Below are 23,413 nucleotides of genomic sequence, written 5' to 3'. Positions count from 1 at the left end.
CAGGTGCTATACAGTAAAATCACACTCTACATGAGTACAATTAAACCATACACAAGTACAATAGGTTGTACAAAGAGAAAAATAACACTGTGTAATATGGGGTTACAGTTACATAGAAATTGCAGATCAAAATAAAAGTGCAAGGGCCACTATATGTTGGTTGGGTGATCGGGATTACAGCCTTGGTTTATCAGAGACTGTTCAGTAGTCTGATAACAGTGGGAAAGAAGCTGTTCCTGAGTCTGGTGGTAAATGCTTTCAAGCTTTTGTATCTTCTGCCTGGTTGGAGAGGGGAGAAGAGGGAATGAGCAAGATGGAAATGATCCTTGATTATGTCGGATGCTTTCCTGATGCATGCAGCGTGAAGTGCTGATGGAGTCGGCGGTGGAGAAGCTGGGTCTGGGTGATGGACTGGTCTTCATCCACAACTCTTTTCTTCCACGTATCATGAAATGTTTGCAAGATGGAGATGGATTTCTATGAGCAGCCAAATCTTTCATTCCCACTGTACATACTCCTTTTGTGATTTGATTTGATTGAGTTGATCTGGGACAACTGAGGGTTTGTTGGACAGTGGGGAGTTAAAATGCACTTTATAACAATCTCCATGGAGTAGTTAATTACTGTTCACTATCTATTCACTATGAATCAACATTTACCCCATGTTGTACAACTGCATTAATGAAATGTTAATTTACACTATATATTCATTGTGGTGAGTTCATGGTTCAGGAAGCCATGTTCATGATTTTCATTTGTATCATAAAGACTGTATTCAATGTTTTCTGAAGAGATCCTTCATCTCTGGAACCATTTGATAAACCCATTGGATGTCATCTCTAATGTTCCTCTACAAGCGTTTGATAATATGATCTTGCACCAAGTGTGGTCTCATGAAGATTTCCCTCTGTCTCCATCCCGTCCCCCTTCCCAATTCTCCCACCAGTCTTACTGTCTCCAACTACATTCTCTCTCTGTCCTGCCCACTCCCCTGACTTCAACCCGAAGCGTCACCCATTCCTTCTCTCCAGAGATGCCGCCTGACCCGCTGAATTACTCCAGCATTTTATGTCAACCCTCATGAAGATAAATATAGATTTTAATTCATCTTCAGCTTTTCAATTTGATCCCTTTGGAAATTAACTCCATTAGTTGTTGAAGTTATTTCTTATTGCCTTAACACGCTGAAATGCTCCCTTTGGTTATTTCTGTATCCATCTCCACAAATGTCTCTCTTTTTCGTTATCATTTAGACAATTATTTACCAACAAGTGTAATGCTTCCTTATCTATCTTGCTAAAAATTATTACCTTGCATTTAACAATACTCAAAACATGTCCATTCTGCATTTACTAATTACTTCTTTTATTTGTTGCCTGCATTAACATCATCCTCTCTTGGCATTCCAATTCCTGTTACTACTCACAGTGCACTGGTCATCCAAGATTACTGATGAAATACTTAAATCCACACTTGCACATACTTACTGCAAGATGAAAGATACCTTTCTTCTCTGCAAAGCACTTTGGCTTCAACGTGATTTGATTTAAAAGTGCTATATAAATAAAAATTACTTACTTACTTACTATACCTCATTCAATGTTTCCGTTTATTTAACAATCAATGCTGTTTTTGAGTGGTTTATATTTTCTAGTTGAATCATCTGTTGGTCCACTTGCCAGAGACGTGGACAGCTTGGCTTATTGCATGAAAGCTCTACTGTGTGAAGAAATGTTCGAGTTGGATCCTAATGTGCCACCTATGCCCTTCGATGATATGGTAACATACAATGCAATAACTGTTATCATTGACATTGTCCTTTCCAAGTATTACATACTGCAAGTTGTTTCAAATAAAAGATTCTGCGAAGAATTGTGTGAAGAGGGATGACTGAAAGCAGGGTTGAACATGCAGATTCCAAGGAAACTTTTGAAAGTATGTCACGCAAAATGGTGAGGTATACAGGAATCTTTTGATAAGGGGCAGCATGGTGGCACAGTGGTAGAGTCGCTGTGTTACAGCGCTAGAGACTCGGGTTCGATCCTAACTATGCGCGCTGTCTGTACGGAGTTTGTATGTTCTCCTTGTGACCGTTTGAGTTTTCTCCGGGCGCTCTGGTTTCTTTCCACACTCCAAAGACATACTGGTTTGTAGGTTAATTAGTTTTGGTAAAATTTTAAATTGTCCCTAGTGTGTAAGATAGTGGGGGTGTACGGGGATCACTGGTCGGTGCGGACCCGGTGGGCCGAAGGGCCTATTTCTGCGCTGCATCTCCACAATAAAAGCTAAAATAAACATCAAAGAGCAAAATATTGGTTGTTTGGCAATGGGTGAAGTTTCAGGGTATGTGGGATATTAATGAAGATGGAATGAATTAGAAAATATGAGCAATAAGGGACTGGAGATTTTTCTTGAATTGGAATTTATACAGTTTGGGAAAAACGCAAAATGCAAAGCTGACAGGCTAAGGTTTTCCTGGCAATTGCAATGTAAATCATCTGTTAAGAAAGTAAGCATGCAGGTACAGCAGGCAGTGAAGAAAGCAATGGCATGTTGGCCTTTAGAACAAGAGGAATCGAATATAGGAGCAAAGAGATCCTTCTGCAGTTGTACAGAGCCCTAGTGAGACCACACCTGGAGTATTGTGTGCAGTTTTGGTCCCCTAATTTGAGGAAGGACATTTTTGCTATTGAGGGAGTGCAGTGTAGGTATACAAGGTTAATTCCCGGGATGGCGGGACTGTCATATACTGAGAGAATGGAGCAGCTGGGCTTGTACACTCTGGAGTTTAGAAGGATGAGAAGGGATCTCATTGAAACATATAAGATTGTTAAGGGTTTGGACAAGCTAGAGGCAGGAAACATGTTCCCGATGTTGGGGGAGTCCAGAACCAGGGGCCACAGTTTAAGAATAAGGAGTAAGCCATTTAGAACGGAGACGAGGAAACACTTTTTCTCACAAAAAGTTGTGAGTCTGGAATTCTCTGCCTCAGAGGGCGCTGGAGGCAGGTTTACTGGAGCTAGATAGGGCTCTTAAAAATAGCGGAGTCAGGGGATATGGGGAGAAGGCGAGAACGGGGTACTGATTGGGGTTGATCAGCCATGATCACATTGAATGGCGGTGCTGGCTCGAAGGGCCGAATGGCCTACTCCTGCACCTATTGTTTATTGTATATTGTCTGAGACAAATGAATCCATTATTTAGTAAAGTGTAACCATGACTGAATCTTGAAAAAACTTCTCATGTTGATAAGCAATTTTCTGATTTTATTTATCTAACGATCTATCTACCAATGTTATATGTAGAGAAAATACTGAACACATATGCTTTTTTTAAACTGCAAACTTTAGACTCATAGTAAAAAAGATCTCATGAAGAATTGTATCTTAACATATACTTTTTGAAAATTATCTTGAAGATCTATACTGCCATCAAGCCGATGAAGATAGGCTACTTTGATAATGATAGCTACTGGATCCCATCGCCAAGCATGAAACGTGCCATATTGGAAACAAAACAACTGCTGACGGATGCTGGACACACGGTGTGCTTACTGATGCTCAAGGGGAATGGAGAAATACCTAGAGCCTGAGGGAAGTTGGGGAGAGAAAATACTGAGAGTCCAATTGAAGGAGGGACCATATTGGATCTTGTATTTGGAAACAAGCCTAAATGGCAGAGCAGACCCGATTAGGCCAAATGGGACTAATTCTGCTCCTATAACTTATAAACGTATGAAAGTACTACAGGGCATAGATTTAAAGTAAAGCAAAGACAAGATTTAAAGGGGAACGTTTAAAGGAGATGTGCAGGAAAGTTTTTTTTTTTACAAAGTGAGTGGTAGGTACCTGGGTCACACTGCCAGGGATGGTGGTGTAAGCAAATATGATAGTGCCATTTGTGACTTTTAGTTAGGCCCATAAAATTGAAGGGGAATGGAATGATATAGATTATATGCAGACAGAGAGGATTAATTAAAGTTGGCATCATGTTCAGCACATATATAATGGGCCACAGGACCTGTCTCTGTGCTGCACTGTTCTATGTTCTATGATTAAGATATTATTTGCTTTTTAATCATTCACATAAGACTCTTAATTCATCAACATTCTTCCCCCATCACCCCACCACTTCCTCAACCAATACATCCTAAAGGAAATCTAAAAACATGTATTATGTATCAAGCCTGAAACATTTGTTTTGTTTTATTGATATAATATTACATGGTGTATGTGTAAATTTGTTAAATTGATCAGTTAGCGAGTAAAATAGGAACCTATGAAAATGGTATCTCGCTAATGTTTTTAACAGATTTTAATATCTAAATATCCTTGCAGAAATATATTCTTTTTAACATTCCTAATTCTTACATAAATCTTTCAATCATCTGCAAATTCATTAACCATCTCTAGCAACTAATCCGTAGGCCTTATAATGGGAGTATTTACATGCTGAATATATCTTGCATCATAGAAAGTAGGTAAGGGCAAAAATTAATTGTATATCATTCTCCTGGATCTTACTTCAATGCATTTCAAAGGAGAAAGGAGAGTTAAAGATCAAAGGAGAATTGTGCAGAGTCCTTTCCTGAACTCAACTTTGTCAGTTGTCCTGAAACAATTTTTCATGCAGTTGTTGCATTTCCAGTTTATCCAGTTTATTCATTTTCTTAGAAACATAGAAACATAGAAATTAGGTGCAGGAGTAGGCCATTCGGCCCTTCGAGCCTGCACCGCCATTCAATATGATCATGGCTGATCATCCAACTCAGTATCCTGTACCTGCCTTCTCTCCATACCCCCTGATCCCCTTAGCCATCTAACTCCCTCTTAAATATAGCCAATGAACTGGCCTCAACTACCCTCTGTGGCAGAGAGTTCCAGAGATTCACCACTCTCTGTGTGAAAAAAGTTATTCTCATCTCGGTTTTAAAGGATTTCCCCCTTATCCTTAAACTGTGACTCCTTGTTCTGGATTTCCCCAACATCGGGAACAATCTTCCTGCATCTAGCCTGTCCAACCCCTTAAGAATTTTGTAAGTTTCTATAAGATCCCCTCTCAATCTCCTAAATTCTAGAGAGTATAAAACAAGTCTATCCAGTCTTTCTTCATAAGACAGTCCTGACATTCCAGGAATCAGTCTGGTGAACCTTCTCTGTACTCCCTCTATGGCAAGAATGTCTTTCCTCAGATTAGGAGACCAAAACTGTACGCAATACTCAGGTGTGGTCTCACCAAGACCCTGTACAACTGCAGTAGAACCTCCCTGCTCCTATACTCAAATCCTTTTGCAATGAAAGCTAACATACCATTCGCTTTCTTTACTGCCTGCTGCACCTGCATGCCTACCTTCAATGACTGGTGTACCATGACACCCAGGTCTCTCACTGCATCTCCCCCTTTCCCAACCGGCCACCATTAAGGTGCATTATTTAGATGATCTATGCTCTGTCATATCAATTATTAATGGGTATAAATTCAAACGACTATCATAACACAAAGTGGTGAACAAGACAACCCCTTTGTGTAATAAATAATTAAAACTGCGAAATAGGCTTTATCTCAGTGCCCTGAAGAAAAATAAGTGGATTTTATGAGGAGCTGGATAGAGTACATAGAAAAGACCCTCTCAGTTGAAGGGTTAAAAAACACAATTTACACATTTAAATGAATTAAAGGATTAGACAGAGGTAAGGAAAATATTTTCACATAGAGGATCTGAAATAGTTGTTGAGGTGAGAATACTCATCACATTTAATCAAGTGCCTGGATGTGGACCTTCAATGTTGTAACCCATATTCTAGGATTACTTTGAGTAGGTGTTCTTTGCCAGCACAGGCATGATGGACTGAATGACTTCTTTCTGCACCATAAAATATATATGATTCCATGATTGATTCTACACTGATATGAATCTCTGGTTAGAAACCATGTTGAGGACTGGATTCAGTTCCACCTTCCACAATGCAGGAACGAAAGATTGCTCTTGGACTGATGTATGGTTGAGATGTTTAATGCTAACTGACATCACCCTAAATGACCAACCAGTCATCTGATCCGAACAACTCAAACAACCAATTACATCTAAATCGTCTAACTTGGAAATTGTTAAGGAAGAAATTAATAAGTCATTCAGTTTAATGGGGTGCACAAATCTAAACCATATGGGAGCAGGAATAAACTGAAAGCTATGCACTTCTTATTCTCGAGCTTCTGAAATGCATTGGGGCAGCACAGTGGCGCAGCAGTGGAGTTGCTATCTTACAGCACCAGAGATCCAGGTTGTATCCTGACTACGAACGCTGTCTGTATGGAGCTGGTATGTTCTCTGTGACCATGTGGGTTTTCTCCAGGTGCTCTGGTTTCCAAAGACAGCCAAAGACTTATAGGTTTGTAGGTTAATTGGCTTTGGTAAAATGGTAAATTGTCCCTAGTGCGAGTGTATGGAATGTTTGCTGGTCGGCGCAGACTCAGTGGGCCGAAGGGCCTGGTTCTGCACTGCATCTCTAAAGTTTAAAGATGGATTGGGGGTGTCAAACATCTCAGTTCCACCTAGTTGCACTCCTAGAGGAATGGGAAATACGACTGTTTAATTAGAGCTTTATGAATATGGCAGTAATGTGAGAATAGACCCAAATTTGAGAAGTTGTGTATCACAGTTGAGGACTCCAGATCCTGGTTGGTTATCTCATAGGGTGCTTGCAAAATGAGATGATTTGTAAATCTCAGATCCTTTCCTTGCCCAGTTACTTTGCAGATTGAGAATTCTGCATTTGTCATTTCCCGGAACGCTATTTCTATGGCCATTTATAAGTTATCATTTGGGAAAGGATGAACAGATTTCCTTTGGGACAAAGGTGTAATACTATCTTACAGCAAACACAATTGAGTCTCTCAATTATCCTTAGAGCAAGGATTGAAAAGTGCTCCCTGTAACTTTCAAGAGTTTATTGCAACCTAACTATTTTCACTACTTGCCCTTTTTTGTTTATATAAAATAGGTGGAAACCAGCAAGCTTTCTTTTTTCCCTTTTTATCAAACCAATTACGTTATAAGTGAATCTGAACCTTTTTTTCAGGGGCGTTTGCATGCTAGGACCATTTAAAAGGCTTCATGGGTATTTGCATGTTAGGTAATTTAAAAGGCTAGGAACTGAACAGAATTACTTGGAAAATGACAAATGAACCATTTCACCTAAGGTGTTTATACCCTGTTGATATCCTGTACAACCCATGCCCCATCAGCCATGCTGAAAAGCATATTCTTATAATCATTACTGATCCACTTTATCTTGCTTCACTCAACCATCATTTTGTGACTTCACTTTCTAACTGTCATTTTCTCACTGATTTGCTAATTTCTTTTGGAGAAATGCGTAGTTTTTATGGTATAAGCTTCAGGATCTTGAAGAGGGATTTGTCCGGTGTAACGTGTGGTGCAAATGTTCATTTTCATCTATTGATTAGTCTGATTGTGTTTTATTTTCAATATATCAAACATTTACTTTTTGTTTCTCCCACTTTTAGTTGATATCATTCACGCCACCAAAAACTTTCTATGCTATGAATGAAATAATATTTCAGGGACTTCTTGCAGACAGTGGTTCGACATTCCTGGAAAACCTGTAGGTAACCTCAGTGGACTTGAATTTACAATATTGAAACATATTAATTGATGATTTGCTTTTATTACAATTTTTATGCAATGGGTTTATTTTTGGTACCGGTGGGGAAGGCAGGGGCAAAGCCCTCAAACTGAATTGGGTGTGTTAATGAAAGTCAGAAAATAATTGTAAAAGGATATACGGTAGTAGTTTCCACTCCAGACTTATATACTCAAGAGTTTGGTTTCATAAGGATTTGTATATCTTTAATATGCCATCTAATTTTCAGCTTCCTCATATCTTAACAATAATCTACTTCATCCAAAACCAAAAAATGCTGGAAATACACACCTGGTCAGGCTGGCACCCATGGATAAAGAAACCATGTCAACACTTTGGGTCAGATACCATTTGTGAGAATTGAAAAGTAAACAAAAGAAGCTTGTAAATTTCACGTTCACAAGTTATAGGAGTAGAATTAGGCCATTCGGCCCATCGAGTCTACATTCAATCATGGCTGATCTCTGCCTCCAAATTCATATTTCCTGCCGTCTCCCCATAACCCTTGTGATGCTGGGAGGTCCCACTTAGTCTAATATCTATTATTATATAAAAGTCTGTGGCTGCTGCCTGCCGTCCGGCTGCCTTTCTGCCTTTTGATTCGCTGCTCCTTCCTATCAGCTTCCAACACACTTCGAAACAATTCGAAACAAAGTTGCAAGACAGGAACACTGAACTTTTCACTGCTGCAGTAGGCAGGGGAGGTGCAATTGAGGGAGGCAGGGGAGTGCTGGAAACTTACATTTGGCAACGGCTTCAGTTCCATTGGAGGAGACGGGTGCATGGTGGAATATTGGGTTGGGGGAATCACACCATTGGGGGAGCAGACCCAACGGGTCTGCACTTGGTCTAGTAATCATATATATGTGACAATAATAAACCAATGCCAATCCCAATACTGACAGAAAGAGGAGCTGAGTTACAATTTCAGGTTACATTTACCTGAAACTTAAGCATTGTTCTCCATGAATAATGGGCCAAGTTCTAATGGAGACACAAAGAACAAAGCTGGTTTACAAAAAAAGAAATTAAGTGTTGGAGTAACTCTGCAGGCCAGGCATCATCTCTGGAGAATGTGGATAGGTGACATTTTGGGTCGGGACTGTTCTTTGGATTGATTATACTAAATACTATGTTGGGGAATGATATTGCAAGCCCTAAACTACTCTTTTAGAATTATTTGGTTAATGCAAATGCAACCTCAAAGCTGAAATAGCATTATTCAAAGTGATTTAAAGTTCATGTAAATTTCCTTACAGAAATCTGTAAACCTTCCACAACATAAGCTGATTCTGTTGTTTGCTTTAGGTTTTATTCTTTATTCAATAACAGGCTGAAGTAGTATAAATAGCTTAAGTTTTGTTCAGTACATGTCCTACTGAACATAAGAACATGAGAAACTGGAGTGTGAGAAGTTCAGTCAGCTCCTCCAACACACTTTGCCACTCAATAAGATTTGGGCTGATTGAATCTCACCCTCACATGACTTTCCAGTTCTCTCCTCATTCTGGCCTACTCCCGTGGCTCAAAGTAATGTCAATGTCTCCCTTGACTCTCCATGATGAAGAATTCCAAGGAGACACAGTTTATGTTGTGGAAGGTTTACAAATTTCTGAAAGGAGATTACCTGAATTTTAAATTGCTTGGATGTGGAGAGGATGTTTCCACTAGTCGGAGAGTCGAGGACCAAAGGCCATAGCCTCAGAATAAAAGGACGTACTTTTAGAAGGGAGATGAGGAGGAATTTCTTTAGTCAGAGGGTGATGAATCTGTGGAATTCATTACCACAGAAGGCTGTGGAGGCCAAGTCAATAGATATTTTTAAGGCGGAGATTCATAGATTCTTGACTAGTATTGGGTGCCAGGGGTTATGAGGAGAATGCGGGTGAATGGGGTTGAGAGAGAGAGAGAGAGATAGATTGACCATGATTGAACGGCGGAGTAGACTTGATGGGTCGAATGGCTTCATTCTGCTCCTATCACTTATGAACTTATGAACCTTTGGGAGAGCAAATTGCTCCTCCTCTCCGTTATTAAAGGACAACAACTAATTCTGAAAATATGTCGTCTAGTTCTCTATGCTTCCACTATGGGAAGTATCTTTTCAGTATCATCCCTGGTTATTCCCTTCAGAATCTTGCACCTTTCAAAAGAGTCAATTCTCATTCTACTATAATGAGTAGGGGCTCAACCTGCACAATCTTTCAAGCACAGCACTTAATTGCTTGTTGTTCACAAGCCTTGGGTTTATAAACCTACAATAAAAGAAAAGGGTCAGACTTTCAAGATTTGAACCACAAAACCAATTAAAATCTCATTTGCAGAGGAAGCAAAACCTAATTTAGTCAGTCAGTCGCCATAAATACTTAATCACAGTATGTGGCATCTAGCTCAGCATGGGGAAGTTGGGCCGAAGGGCCTGTTTCCATACTCGATGACCATGACTCTGACACAGATCCATTTTTATGTTCATTGTTTTTTTGCTGTTAGAATTCTTTTAATATCCTCAGTGTTTTTGTCTTTAAATAGTGATCTATTCTTCGTGAATACACTACAAGTAAAGTCACAAAAAAATTGTATTTTCCAGTAAAGGCGACATTATCGATCCTCACATAAGGGCTCAGGTATCTGCATATGCTCTGCCCAGCGTAATGAAAAAGCTCTTGTATTTAATTTTGAAGCCTTTTGTAAGTATAATTCCCTCATTGCTGGGTTGGGATGGGGAGATGGGTGGTGGCTGTGTATGTACTCCCTGCATTGGCCTGAAGGCACTGAGGCTCCAAGATCATTGCTAAGATGTATGACTAAGAACGCTGCCTCGGCAAGACCAGCAGCATAATCAAGGATGAGTCGCACCCTGGCCACTTCCTCTTCTCCACTCTCCAATCGGGCAAAAGGTATAGAGGTGTGAAAGCGCACACTTCCAGATTCAGGGACAGATTCTTCCCAGCTGTTATCAGGCAACAGAACTATCCTACCATTACCAGACAGTAATCCTGAACTACTATCTACCTCAACGGGGACCCTCGGGCTATGTTTGATCGGACCTTACTAGCTTTATCTTGCACTAAACGTTATTCCCTTGTCATGTACCTGTACATTGTGAATGGCTCGATTGTAATCATGTATTCTGTTTCCACTGGCTGGTTAGCACGCAACAAAAGCTTTTCACCTCAGTACATGTGACAATAAACTAAATTGAAACTGAAGATTGTAAAAAGTAAAGTTAATTTTTTTTTAACATTTGGCCATCTGAATATCTACTACCGAAACGGATTCATCTTTTATCTCCCAACTTGCAACCACTGGGGATGCATTTTGTTGAAGTACCGGGCGACAAGCAAATAGGCACAAAAATAAATAAGCACAAAATACAGACACAAGGGGCTGCCCAAAGGTTAGCATTAGGGCTAATTATTGCTATTAACTGATGCATTAATTATTCAAGTGATTTTAAATGTTTTCTGCATCTGGTATCAGGTATGATAGTGGATTAGAAGAGGCTTTTATGTAGGCACATGAATACGCAGAGAATGGAGGCAGAAGGGTTTAAGCTGTTCACTGCCAAGATTTCTTTTCACTATTGGCCATTATCTGAGTCTACACCAAACAGGTTAATTTAGCATCATATTCAGCATGGACATTGTGGGCAGAAGGGCCTGTTCCTGTGCTGTACTGTTCTATGAAAGGGGGCAATCTGATGGTTTAATAAATATGGTAATGGCAAGGGTTGCAGGATGCTCTGGAATATTCTTGCACGATCTGCTGACAAGGAATTCCGACTGCTAAAGGCATAATTAATCAGCATGCTCCTTCTCTCTTGCCTTTTCATGTTATTGATCTTCCATCATCTTCAATATTGTCAAGTCAAGTCGAGAGGCAAGAGAATTTATTGTCATGTGTTCCAGATAGGACAATGAAATTCTTGCATTTGCTGCAGCACAACAGGATATTGTAGTCATAAATACAGATGAGATTAGTGTGTCCATATACCAATATATATATAATACCAATATATATATATGTGTAAACAGATCGTGCAATAGGTTGTTATCTATATTACTAAAAGTCTGATCTTGACCACTTCCTGTTGTTCTGTATATTGATTTTAGAAAAAACGCTGCCACTTACGGCTGTGATTTTTGGCCATCTTACTCGGAGTCCCCCTCCACTGTGCAGGACAAGAGGATTTTTCCTCATCAATAAAAAATAAAAAAGTTATTAGTGTTTAAAAAAAATTGAGATTCTCTCTTCTGAAGGCCACGCCCCTTCTGGAGGGACTATAAAACCTGGAAGTGTTGAGTGCCGCAGTCAGTTTCTGCAAAATGGTGGAGCGAGAGGGTCATGTCTCTCAGTCTCAGTGCCTTGAGTGCCCTTAATGTGGTTTAAAAATGAAAATGTGGTTGGTTTGAAATAAAGCACTACAAATGGTTGTTGGTTTGAAATTGTGGTTGGTTTGAAATAAAGTACTGCAAATGGTTGTAGGTGGTACTTGGTTCGAAATGACAAATGATTAAAAGTCTAAAATTGACAACTGTAGTCTGAAGAAGGGTTTCGGCCCGAAACGTTGCCTATTTCCTTCGCTCCATAGATGCTGCTGCACCAGCTGAGTTTCTCCAGCACTTTTGTCTACCTTCGATTTTCCAGCATCTGCAGTTCCTTCTTAAACTTGACAACTTCCTGTTTGCACTGTATATTGATTTTAGAGAAAATGCTACCACTTGCGGCAGTGATTTTTGGCCATCCTACTCAGTTCCCCTCCACTCATCAGGTGCAGAGGGTTCTTCTCATCAATTAAAAATAAAAGTGTTATTAGTGTTTAAATGTTGAGAATGTATCTCCTGTCAATCACACCATGAAGGCCACGCCCCTTCAGGTGGGAGGGATTATAAAATCCGGAAGTGTGGGTGTGGCTCAATCTCTGCAAGATGGGGAAGGGAGATGTCACGACTGTCTGAGCTGTGAATCAACTGGACACACTGAATGTCCACTGAACTGTGAGTGTGGTGTTTTGGGGTGTTTTGTGTGTTTTCATGGTGGTTTTATGGTGGTTTCACCCTGCTTGAAAGGGCATGAAACTGTATTTGAATTTGGTGGCCTTGCACCCTGCTTGAAATGGCATGAAACTGCATTTGAATTTGGTGGCCTTGCACCCTGCTTGAAATGGTATGAAACTGCACTTGAATTTGGTGGCCTTGCACCCTGCTTGAAGTGGTGCCAAACTGCACTTGAATTTGGTGGTCTTGCACCCTGCTTGAAATGGAATTTCAAGGAATAGCTGTGAGTCACTTGCCAGCCCACCATCTGTGAGTGAGTTGCCAGCACATCAGGCTTGAGTGACTGAGCTGCCCCCTCCCCCTTCCCCCCCACTGGCCACCCATGTTGGAATTGGCGGAGATGTGGAATATTGCTTTGGGGGACAAGTCCTCCTGGGTGAACATGGGACCCAACGGGTCCCACTTAGTCTAGTAGTTCATAGTTTTTTTTAAGTTGTGTTTAATAGTCTGATGGCTGAGGGGAAGAAGCTGTTCCTGAATCTGGATGTTGCAGATTTCAGGCTCCTGTACCTTCTACCCGATGGGGGAGTCGCCTTCCAGAAGGAACTGATTCAAAGAGTTTGTGGCCAGGGTGAGAGGGGTCAGAGATGATCTTGCCCGCTCGCTTCTGGCCCTTGCAGTGTATGGTTCATCAATGGAAGGAAGGTTGCAGCCATTAACCGTCTCTGCTGATTGGACGATTCGCTGCAGTCTCCAGGTTTTGTGCTTGGTGGCTGAGCCAAACCAGACCATGATGGAGAAGGTGAGAACAGACTCTACGATGGCCGTGTAGAATTGGACCATCATTGCCTGTGGCAGTTTGTGCTTCCTCAGCTGCCGTAGGAAGTATATCCTCTGTTGTGCCTTTTTGACTGTGGAGTCGATGGTGCCCCCCCCCCCCCCCCCCCCCCCCCCCCACTTAAGGTCCTTGGAGATGATGGTTCCCAGGAACTTAAATGACTCCACAGATGTGACTGAGTGATGGTGAGTGGGGTGAGGGGAGGAGGAGCTCTCCTAAAGTCTACAATCAATTCCACTAGCGCTTTGTAACTAGAATTATCTTTTTATCTTTGAATTCTTTGGGTTTGGCAATGCTACCACTTACCTCCTGTTTGATGACATTTAGCCAAACTCCATGGCTCGTAAAGCCTGGTGAAAGACAGCAGTTTAAGAGCCACCCAACATTTCCAGCACTGCAACATTTTCCTATGGTTGTGGTCTAATTTCTGGTCCTTTACAATATAACATAGAAAGCAGACATTGACTTTTCCATAAATGCACAACAGGTTATGATGTAGCATTGTGGTGCAGCTGGTAGAGCGGCTGCCTTACAGCTCCAGAGATCCAGGTTTGATTCTGACCTCGGGTGCTCTCTGTGTGGTGTTTGCATGTTCACCATGTGACTACATGGGTTTCCTCCAGGTGCTCCGGTTTTCTTCCACATCCCAAAGGTGAGATTGTAGGTTAATTAGCCTCTTGCATTGCCCCTGGTATGTAGAGACTAGATTCAAAAGTGGGATAACAAGGGACCAGTGTGAAAGGGTGACCCATAGTCAGCATGGTGGGCTGAATGACCTGTTTTCATGCTGAGTCTCTAAACTAAACTAAACAACCAATCTTTTCAATTATGTCATGGCTTTTAATTAATTTTATTTTCCTTTTCTCCAGAGTCCCAGAGTTGCTGCGGGATTTAAGGCAATATTAGGAATAGGGTGAGTATTAGTTAAGAAGGAGATTGAAAAGGTATGCATATGTGCAAATTCTTGTTCAGGTTTTGGCCGATGTTTTTCCTTGTTAGAATTAATCCTTGAAAGGTTTCAAAGGGTGAAGTTCTCAGGAGAACAAGATTAAGTAAACAACTTGGACAAGTGAAGTAACATTTTTAAAGAAAATTGCTAGAAACAGAATTTTTCTGTTGTGAGACAGAAGTTGAACAATATTATCAGTCCCTCCCAACCTCCATAGAGTGATAGAGTGATACAGCGTGGAAACAGGTCGTTCGGCCCAACTTGCCCCCACCAGCCAACATGACCCAGCTACACTAGTCCCAACTACCTGCATTTGGTCCATATCCCTCCAAACCTGTACTATCCATGTGCCTGTCCAACTGTTTCTTGAATGTTGGGATAGTCCATGCCTCAACTACCTCTTCTGGCAGCTTGTTCCATACACCCACCACCCTTTGCGTCATGAAAAGTTGTAACTCCTCATATTTCTCTGAAAACTCCTCTCTTCCAATACCACATTCCTTTCTGCTCCATTTCTGTGTGATTGGGGTGTAATGTGATACAATTCAAAAGGGAAAAGCTTGTCCACATCAATTCTGTCTATCCCTCGCATCATTTTAAAGACCTCTATCAGGTCCCCCCTTAACCTTCTGCGCTCCAAAATTGTTTCTACTCCAACTATATTCAATTGATGTTGATACAATTATTGATGTTATTATTTCTTCCATATTTTTAAGGTCAGTTAAGGAACTGTGGAAGCATCACATTGCAGTTATGGTAAGGTCAAACACAGATGACCATACGATTCTGATTTGTTTATAAACTGAAAATGTTTGACACTCCGGTATTGTACATTGATCTGATAAAAATAGAATAAATGTTAACTAACATAAAAAACAATATCTATCTAACCACTATCTACCTCTGATTCCCTCGGACTATCCTTGACTGGACTTTGCTGGCTTTAAACATTATTCCCTAATCATGTATCTATACACTGTAAATGGATTGATTGTAATCATGTATTGTCTTTCCGCTGACTGGTTAGCACGCAACAAAAATCTTTTCACTGTACCTCGGTACACGTGACGATAAACTAAACTGAACTGAGCTCTATATTCACTTCAGGATTATCATTAAAATCAAGTAAAATGTCTCTGTGCTTAAATTGCAGCTTTCTAGTACCATTCCCAATATTTCACTACTTCTGTTTTATGAAATATAGAATTGGCATAGAAGAGTTGTAGAACAGAATGATACGACCCAAGAATTTGTTCCATGTTTCAAATGGAGAGTTAAACCATTTCCTTTTCTCTCTTCTGCATTCTGGGAGAAGACACAGGAACTTAAAAGCTCACAGGTCCAGACTTAAGAACAGCTTCTTCCTTATTGCTGTCTGAAGAAGGGTTTCGGCCCGAAAAGTTCTCCATAGATGCTGTTGAACCCGCTGAGTTTCTCCAGCATTTTTGTCGATCTTCCTTATTGCTATTTGATTCCTGAACCAATCACCTCTCTCATCCTCCGTCCCAGAGCTGTTGTCATGTACTAACTCTTTACATCATTGAGGTGTAAGTACCACATTACCTGCACCACCAATATTAAAGAATATTTAAGTACATATTCTGTCAAAGTACACGCAGTAATGATAAATACAACAGTACATACAAGGAAAGGTGCTAAACAAGATAGTAAATATTGCAATGAAAAATATAAGTATTAAAGAATATTAAAGTACTTTGATGGAATATGTACTTTATTATTCTTTAGTGCCATTATTTTTCATTGCAATCTTGTACCGTCTTGTTTTGCACGTCCTTGTATTTACTGTTGTATCGATTATTACTGCATGTATACTGTTTACACTGTGAGCTTCATATGAATTAGGAATTTCATTGCACCATCGTGTTTATGACAACAAACTAATCTATCTAGCCTCTATGTACTGCTCAAGATAGGTAGGTTAATCACCCTTCAGTGCAGGCAAATGGCAAAGAAAGAATCAAAGAGGATTTATGGGCACGTGAAAGAATAATTTCTAGAGCACGCGGGAAAAAAGAGAAAGAATAGGACAAGGTGATTTTTATTTTGCTGGGAGCTGATATAGATGTGATGGGTCAAATGGCATCCTTCTGATATAGTATGAATTGAATCTGAAGAAGTGTCCCAACCCAAAACATCACCTGTCCATGTTCTCCAGAGATGTTGCAAAACCCGCTGAGTTTAGTTTAGATTAGAGATACAGCATGGAAACAAGCCCTTCAACCCACCAAGTCTATGCCAACCAGCAATCACTTGTACACTAGTTCTATCCTATATACTAGGGACAATTTACAAAAGCCAATGAACCTACAAAGCTGTGCATCTTTGAAATCTGGGACGAAACCAGAGCACCTGCAGAAAACCCACTTGGTCACAGGGAGTATGTACAAACTCAGTACAGACAGCATCCGTAGTCAATATCGAACCTGGGTCTCTAGCGCCGTTAGGCAGCAACTCAGCTACTATGCCACTCTACTGCCCTCTGTGCCACTGGGCCACCTACTTTTATCCAGCTCTTTGTGTCCATTTGTGTAAACCAGCATTTGCTTTTCCTTGTTTCTACTTAGTAAGAACTAGGTTGCTCATTGTTTCTTGATTAGTTACTTTCAGGGTAAAAAAGACTGCAGAGAGAAATGGGGGTGAATTATTGTGCTTTGTCTAGGCATACCGTGATGAATATATGAATGCATGGAAACATCAGCAGATTGAAGTTTTACTCTGTCCATCAATAGGACCTGCATTCAAAATTGGATATGCAGGAAAATTGTCAGGTAGGCAACACATTAAGATAAACGTCTTTAGAAATGCCCCAGAAAGTAGAACTATCAAAGAAATAACAATAGTCATAGTCATAGAGTCATACAGTGTGGAAACAGGCCCTTTGGCCTAACTTGCCCACACCGACCAACATGTCCGCGCTGTACTAGTTCCACCTGCCTGTATTTAGTCCATATCCCTCCAAGCCTGTCCTATCCATGTACCTGTCTAATTGTTTCTTAAATGTTGGGATAGTACCTGTCTCAAAGACCTCCTCTGGCAGCTTGTTCCATACACCCACCACACTTTGTGTGAAAAAGTTACCCCTCAGATTCCTATTAAATCTTTTCTTAACCCTTCACCTTAAACCTATGTCCTCTGGTCATCGATTCGCCTACTCTGGGCAAGAGACTCTGTGCATCTAAGATACGATATGATACAACTTCATTTATCCCATGAGGAAAATTGATCTGGCAACAGTAATAGAACACACGATACATGAAACATGATGTTAAAGTGACGAGTGGAAAGGATTAGGGATGTGCAAAGATCTGGGGAGGGGGAGGGGGAGGGGAGTCAGTTCATCCCGCAACAGAAGGGAGAGGAGTTGTACAGTTTGATAGCCACAGGGAAGAAGGATCTCCTGTGGCATTCTGTACTGCATCTTGGTGGAACCAGTCTGTTGCTGAAGGTAGGAACCAGTCTGTTGCCTCAACTACCTCCTCTGGCAGCTTGTTCCATACACCCACCACCCTTTGTGTAACAAAGGTTACCCCTCAGATTCATATTAAATCTTTCCCCTTCACCTTAAACCTATGTCCTCAATTCACCTACACTGGGCGAGAAACTCTGTGCATCTATTCCTCTCACCTTTATAAAACACCACCCATCCTCCTGCGCTCCAAGGAATAGAGTCCCAGCCTATTCAACCTCTCCCTATAGGTCAGACCCGTTAGTCCTGGCAACATCCTCGTAAATCTTCTCTATATCCTTTCCAGCTTGACAACATCTTTCCTATAACACGATACCCAGAACTGAACATAATACTATAAATGCGGCCTCACCAACGTCTTATACAACTGCAACATGGCCTCCCAACTTCTGTACTCAATATTCTGACTGATTAGGCCAATGTGCCAAATGCCCTTTTGACTAACCAATCTGCGACTCCACCTTCAAGGAACCCTGCACCTGCACTCCTAGATCCCTCTGCTCTACAACACTTCCCAGAGCCCTACCATTCACTGTGTAAGTTTTGCCCATGTTGGACATCCCAAAATGCAACACCTCACATTTCTCTGTGTTAAATTCCATCAACCATTTCTCAGTCCACCTGGCCAATCGATTATGATCCTGCTGCAATTTTTCATAACAAACTTCACTATCTGGTTTCAAAGTTCAATGATACGTGATTCACGTAAGTGGTTATCAGATGAGTTATATATATATATATATATATCTCTACTAGATGATTGTGAATTAATTTAAGATATGGGTGCAATCTTAAATCTAATTTTTGTTAATTAGGACACTTGGTCCACAGGTGTGTGCTCATGTGAGTGTGCCAGTTGTCAGAATAAACTCCCATGCAAACTGGCTAGAGAATACTTGGTGTACGGGGTTGAACTGTGTTAGATTTGTGATGCTTTATATTTGATGATGTTTAGATAATTCTGCTCATTTTGAGCAAGGCCACCTCGGCCATGTTTTGCGAATCATGTTGTGATGTTCCCATGTTCCCTCGATGACCGCAGATTTCTAGCTTTGCGTCAGGATATTATCCAGTGTCCTTAGTTATTATCACAAGAGGCAGGTGAAACCCTGGATAATAAGGCGACAGATAAATTGTTTTTATAGATATTTCCCTTTCAGCTGCATCCAGTGGCATGATTATTTTCAACCTGTTAAATTTCCCTGCGGGCGTCGTTCCGGTGACCAGAGTAACGGAGGATGATGAGAGACAGCTGATGAATTATACCGGTTACATTAATGATATCTGGGACAGAACTTTCAAGGAGGTCAGTGTGACAGAATTTGATTCAGTTTTGTCAATGTTCTATTATTTTATTGATTTTCTGTTTTTAGTACAGTGCATCTGGGAGTAAAACCCATCTTCAGTTCAGTTTGGAGATTCAGCACGGAAACAGGACCTTCGGCCCACCGAGTCCACGCCGACCAACAATCACCTGTACACTAGTTCGATCCTTCACATTAGGGGCAATTTACTAGATGGCAGACTCCATGACGGTGCTCAAGCCAGGCGCCTCTTTGTGTGCTGGTCACAGAAGTAGATCTGCAATCACGTATTACCATTTCCAGAAACCAATTAACCTACAAACCTACACGTCTTTGGAATGAGGGGAGAAACCGGGGATAACCCATACGGTCACGGGGAGAACGTACAAACTCCATATAGACAGCGCCCGTAGTTAGGATCAAACAGGTCTCTGGCGCTGTGAGGCAGCAACTCTACCACTACAGCATTGTGTCGCCCATACAATATTAATTATCAGAACGTCTTTAATGTGCATTACTTTAGAATATTGATATCAGCTTGGAAATGTTCAATATACGAAGCATAATAATCTTGCTAGACCATTTACCACGGTAACACTTTTCAATATTTTGGTGGCAATGCAATTCTAGTTATTTGTAATGTCATGATAATCTCCCCCTGTTCATCCCCCTCTCTCGATGTGCTCACCTTTCTTTCAGTTCCTTTGCTCCTGTTACCCAGTTGCTTTCCCCTTCCTTCGGCCCACAACCCTTTGACTAAGAGGCATGTGTGCTACAAATTAAAATGGCTGTGGCATTAGCTGTGCAGTAGATAAATTAACAGCTGTACCATTTTGTTGCATTTTTTCACATCTGAATTTGCTAGTTAATGTTTAGTCAAGTGTAAAGATCACAGATTGCAGTGACAATTCAGCAAATAGTGGTGAGCTTCGTACCTTGGATATGGTTAGTTGGAGGGAGCCATGACATTGAGAACTGGATCAGCTGCTTGCTTTGTAGTCCCGACAGAAGCACAGCATTTTGCATTGAGTAAGAGATTTAATGCCAGGAGCTAACCATTAATATTAATAAAATGATTTCCGTTTTGTTGATTGACTTGAAAGGACGTTGTTGTTCTTGGTGGTTAGATTGCGGTATTTCAGTGTGCCCACTCGCATATCTTATCAAATCCGAGCGCTTTATAAAACAATGAATCGTGTTAGTGTGTCAAATACTAAACTGCTGGGAGAAGGGAGTTGTTTTGCATTTAATAATGATGTGAATATGATCAACAACAGCATGCTAGAGCTAGCAAAGTTATTGAGGGAGGAATTTTCAGCAGATCCTGTCAAGGACTGATAGGACATAGTTCTGGTTCTAATTTCCCCTGTGCCCATTTGAGTTGTTGCCTCGAGGGTGAACATATGACCATACATGCAAACTAGGAAGATGCATGAATATCAAAATGATGACAGGTCTGATTGTAACCGTGACTCTGCAGTACTGCCTTCCCCCATATAATCTTTATTGTTTTTTACTCAAAGCACCCAGATTAGTAGTCTATCAGATGGTAAAGCAAATATGGAGATTAGAGCAAGCAAGTCCTATAGACAGAATAGTCAGGGGCAAGACAGGGAACATGAAGATCTGATACAAGAATATTTTAATACAAGAAGACTGACAGGGAAGGTGGATGTGTTTACAGGATGGATTGCCACATAGACTTGTGATGTAATAGTTATTACAAAACATGTTTAAGGGATTGGCATCGCTGGCAACTCAAAGTAGTAGGGTATCAATGTTTCTGGCATGACAGGGGTGGGTGTAGGGGAGATGGGGAGTTGCGTTATTGGTTAGGGAGAACATTGCAGCAATATGGTGTCAGATACTGTTGTTTGACCATTTAGAATGGATCATCATTTAGGATATCCCCTCCAAATGGATATCCAGTTAGAGAGGATATCATGGAGAGAACATCTAGCGAGACCATATGGATAGAAGTAAATATGAAAGGGGGGATCACTTTGGTGGGATGGTACCATAAGCCCCTCAGTAGGTATTGGGAATTAGAGGAAAAAATATAGAGAGAAATCACAGATAGTTGTTAGAAAAATGTTCCAATAATAAGTGGTTTCAACTTCCCTAATGCTTCATGCAAGAAAGGATTTTCATTGCCCTTGGTGTATTTGACAATAAACAACTCTGAATCTGAATCCGTTGAATGGGACTGCTTTAGTGCTGAGGGGTTTATTTGGGCAGAGTTTGTTAAGTGTATGCAGGAAAGTTTTGTGAAGCAATGTGTAGATGGCCTTCTCCCCACAAATCTCCCCACAAGGATATTGGTCTCCCTCCAGTTAAAACGCAACCCCTCCCATTTATACGTCACATCCGTCCCAGAAGAGATTCCAATGGTGCAATTTGCTGAAATCCTCCAGCCTGCACCAACTCTTTAGTCATTTGGTCTATTTATGCCATTAGGAAATTTAATAATTGTATCCTTAGAGCCTTCATCCAAATCACTTACAAAAATTGGAATAGGTTGAAGATTCTGCACTGATCCCGCTTACCAACTACTTTATGTCTACTCTCTGTTTCCTGTCAGACAGGCGATCTTGATCCATGGCATTATTTACCTCCTACACCATGAGCTTTTATTTTCTGCAATGACCTTTGTTGTAGTCCCTCATAAAATGCTTTCTGAAAATCCAAGTACAGTAGACTTTAGACTTTTGAGATAAAGCTCGGAAACAGGCCCTTTGGCCCACCAAGCCTTTTGGCCAACGAGCGATCACCCCGTACACTAGCACAATCGTATTCACTAGGGACAATTTACAATTTACAGAAGCCAAATAACCTACAAACCTGTACGTCTTTGGAGTGTGGAAGGAAAACAGAGCACCCGGAGAAAACCCACGTAGTCACAGGGAGAATGAACAAACTCCGTCAGCCAGCAACCGTAGTCAGGATCGAACCCGGGTCTCTGGCGCCGTAAGGGAGTAACTATACCGCTGCACCATAGCGGTGGGACAAGCAGGTCCCCGTTAATGTACAGCATATATATATATTTTTTTTTAAACTCCATTGGGCCATGTATGATTTCTTTTTCACAAAACTCTGCTGACTAGCTGATCAACTGGATCTTTTCTAAGTGCCTTGCTTTAACATCTTTATTAGTAACTTCTCACGTTTTTCTTATGATACATGTTGACTTGACCGATTTGCAACTTTCTGCTTTCCATCTCAGAATCTCAATCTTATTGTCGCAGGAAATAGTTGAGGCAAGTAAAGGTATTGATTACAGGATGAAAGATAAGGATTATCAAGTGAGACATAAAGGATTAATGAGTTATGCTGATAGGTTTAGTTGTATCAAATGATGTATAAATATCAGAAACACACATTGGACTGAATGGCATGTTCCTCTAGACACAAATTAGAATTAAAACAATATGTAGCAATGAGAGAGAAACATGGTGCAACATTTTGATGATTATCATTTTAGCCCTCAGCAGGATAATAAAAATGCATTCCACGGAAGACATATCTACAGATTTAAATGTGAATATAAGTAGAATCTTAGTACTTAACTACTTCCTCAAATAAAGTTATATCGTATTGTATCGTATAGTCTATATGTCACCTCTTCATGAGCTCCAGAGATTCTGCCTGACCCGCTGAGTTGCTCCAGCATTTTCTGTATCGTTTGAGTCCCTTCGGTCTACTCCTTGTACTAATACGTTTGATTTCCTTGTATTTCAGGCTGTGACAGGAGGTGTTGATCTTCCTATATCTGTGCAGTGTGTGGCCTTACCCTGGCAAGATGAACTCTGTCTTCGTTTCATGAAGGAAGTGGAAAGACTCGTTAATTTAAAGAAAATTACATAGCTACTTCTGGAACAGAGCAAAACAAAATGGTAGAATAATCTCAGTGACATAGAGCGAGACTTGCTCTGAGGATGATTTTAAAGAATTAGTCTCTTAATGTCAATGAGCTGGATTAGCTCTTACATTTACAATTGTACATTTCTTCTTGTAGGACATTTTCATGGATGATAATGAGGTGATTATCTCCTTGTATTCATCTCAGAGTTACTCACAATCAGTTTGTTGGATGATAATGTAGCACTCAATGTTTAAGCAAAGTAATTCAAAAACTTGAGCCGAAATATATCAAATAAAAATATTCAAATTGTAA

At 40.6% G+C, this 23,413-nt stretch overlaps 1 protein-coding gene across 3 annotated transcripts in view; it reads left to right on the top strand.

The window, feature by feature from the left end:
• The window catches only part of LOC129700828 (vitamin D3 hydroxylase-associated protein-like), a 36,189-nt gene extending 12,776 nt beyond the window's left edge, over nucleotides 1-23,413 (top strand). For 2 of the 3 annotated variants that reach the window (XM_055641561.1, XM_055641560.1), the window contains exons 8-16: nucleotides 1,655-1,779; nucleotides 3,419-3,544; nucleotides 7,528-7,625; nucleotides 10,252-10,351; nucleotides 14,369-14,412; nucleotides 15,165-15,204; nucleotides 17,129-17,237; nucleotides 19,096-19,241; nucleotides 22,978-23,413. In XM_055641561.1, the coding sequence (XP_055497536.1) occupies nucleotides 1,655-1,779; nucleotides 3,419-3,544; nucleotides 7,528-7,625; nucleotides 10,252-10,351; nucleotides 14,369-14,412; nucleotides 15,165-15,204; nucleotides 17,129-17,237; nucleotides 19,096-19,241; nucleotides 22,978-23,103 (914 nt within the window). In that variant the 3' untranslated portion in view covers nucleotides 23,104-23,413. Of the gene's footprint in view, nucleotides 1-1,654; nucleotides 1,780-3,418; nucleotides 3,545-7,527; nucleotides 7,626-10,251; nucleotides 10,352-14,368; nucleotides 14,413-15,164; nucleotides 15,205-17,128; nucleotides 17,238-19,095; nucleotides 19,242-22,977 lie in introns of those variants that run through there. The other variant, XM_055641562.1, reaches the window with a different exon arrangement.

The sequence above is a fragment of the Leucoraja erinacea genome, chromosome 10, assembly GCF_028641065.1.
Source record: "Leucoraja erinacea ecotype New England chromosome 10, Leri_hhj_1, whole genome shotgun sequence".
NCBI lineage: Eukaryota > Metazoa > Chordata > Chondrichthyes > Rajiformes > Rajidae > Leucoraja > Leucoraja erinaceus.
This window is presented reverse-complemented; position numbering and strand designations above follow the sequence as displayed.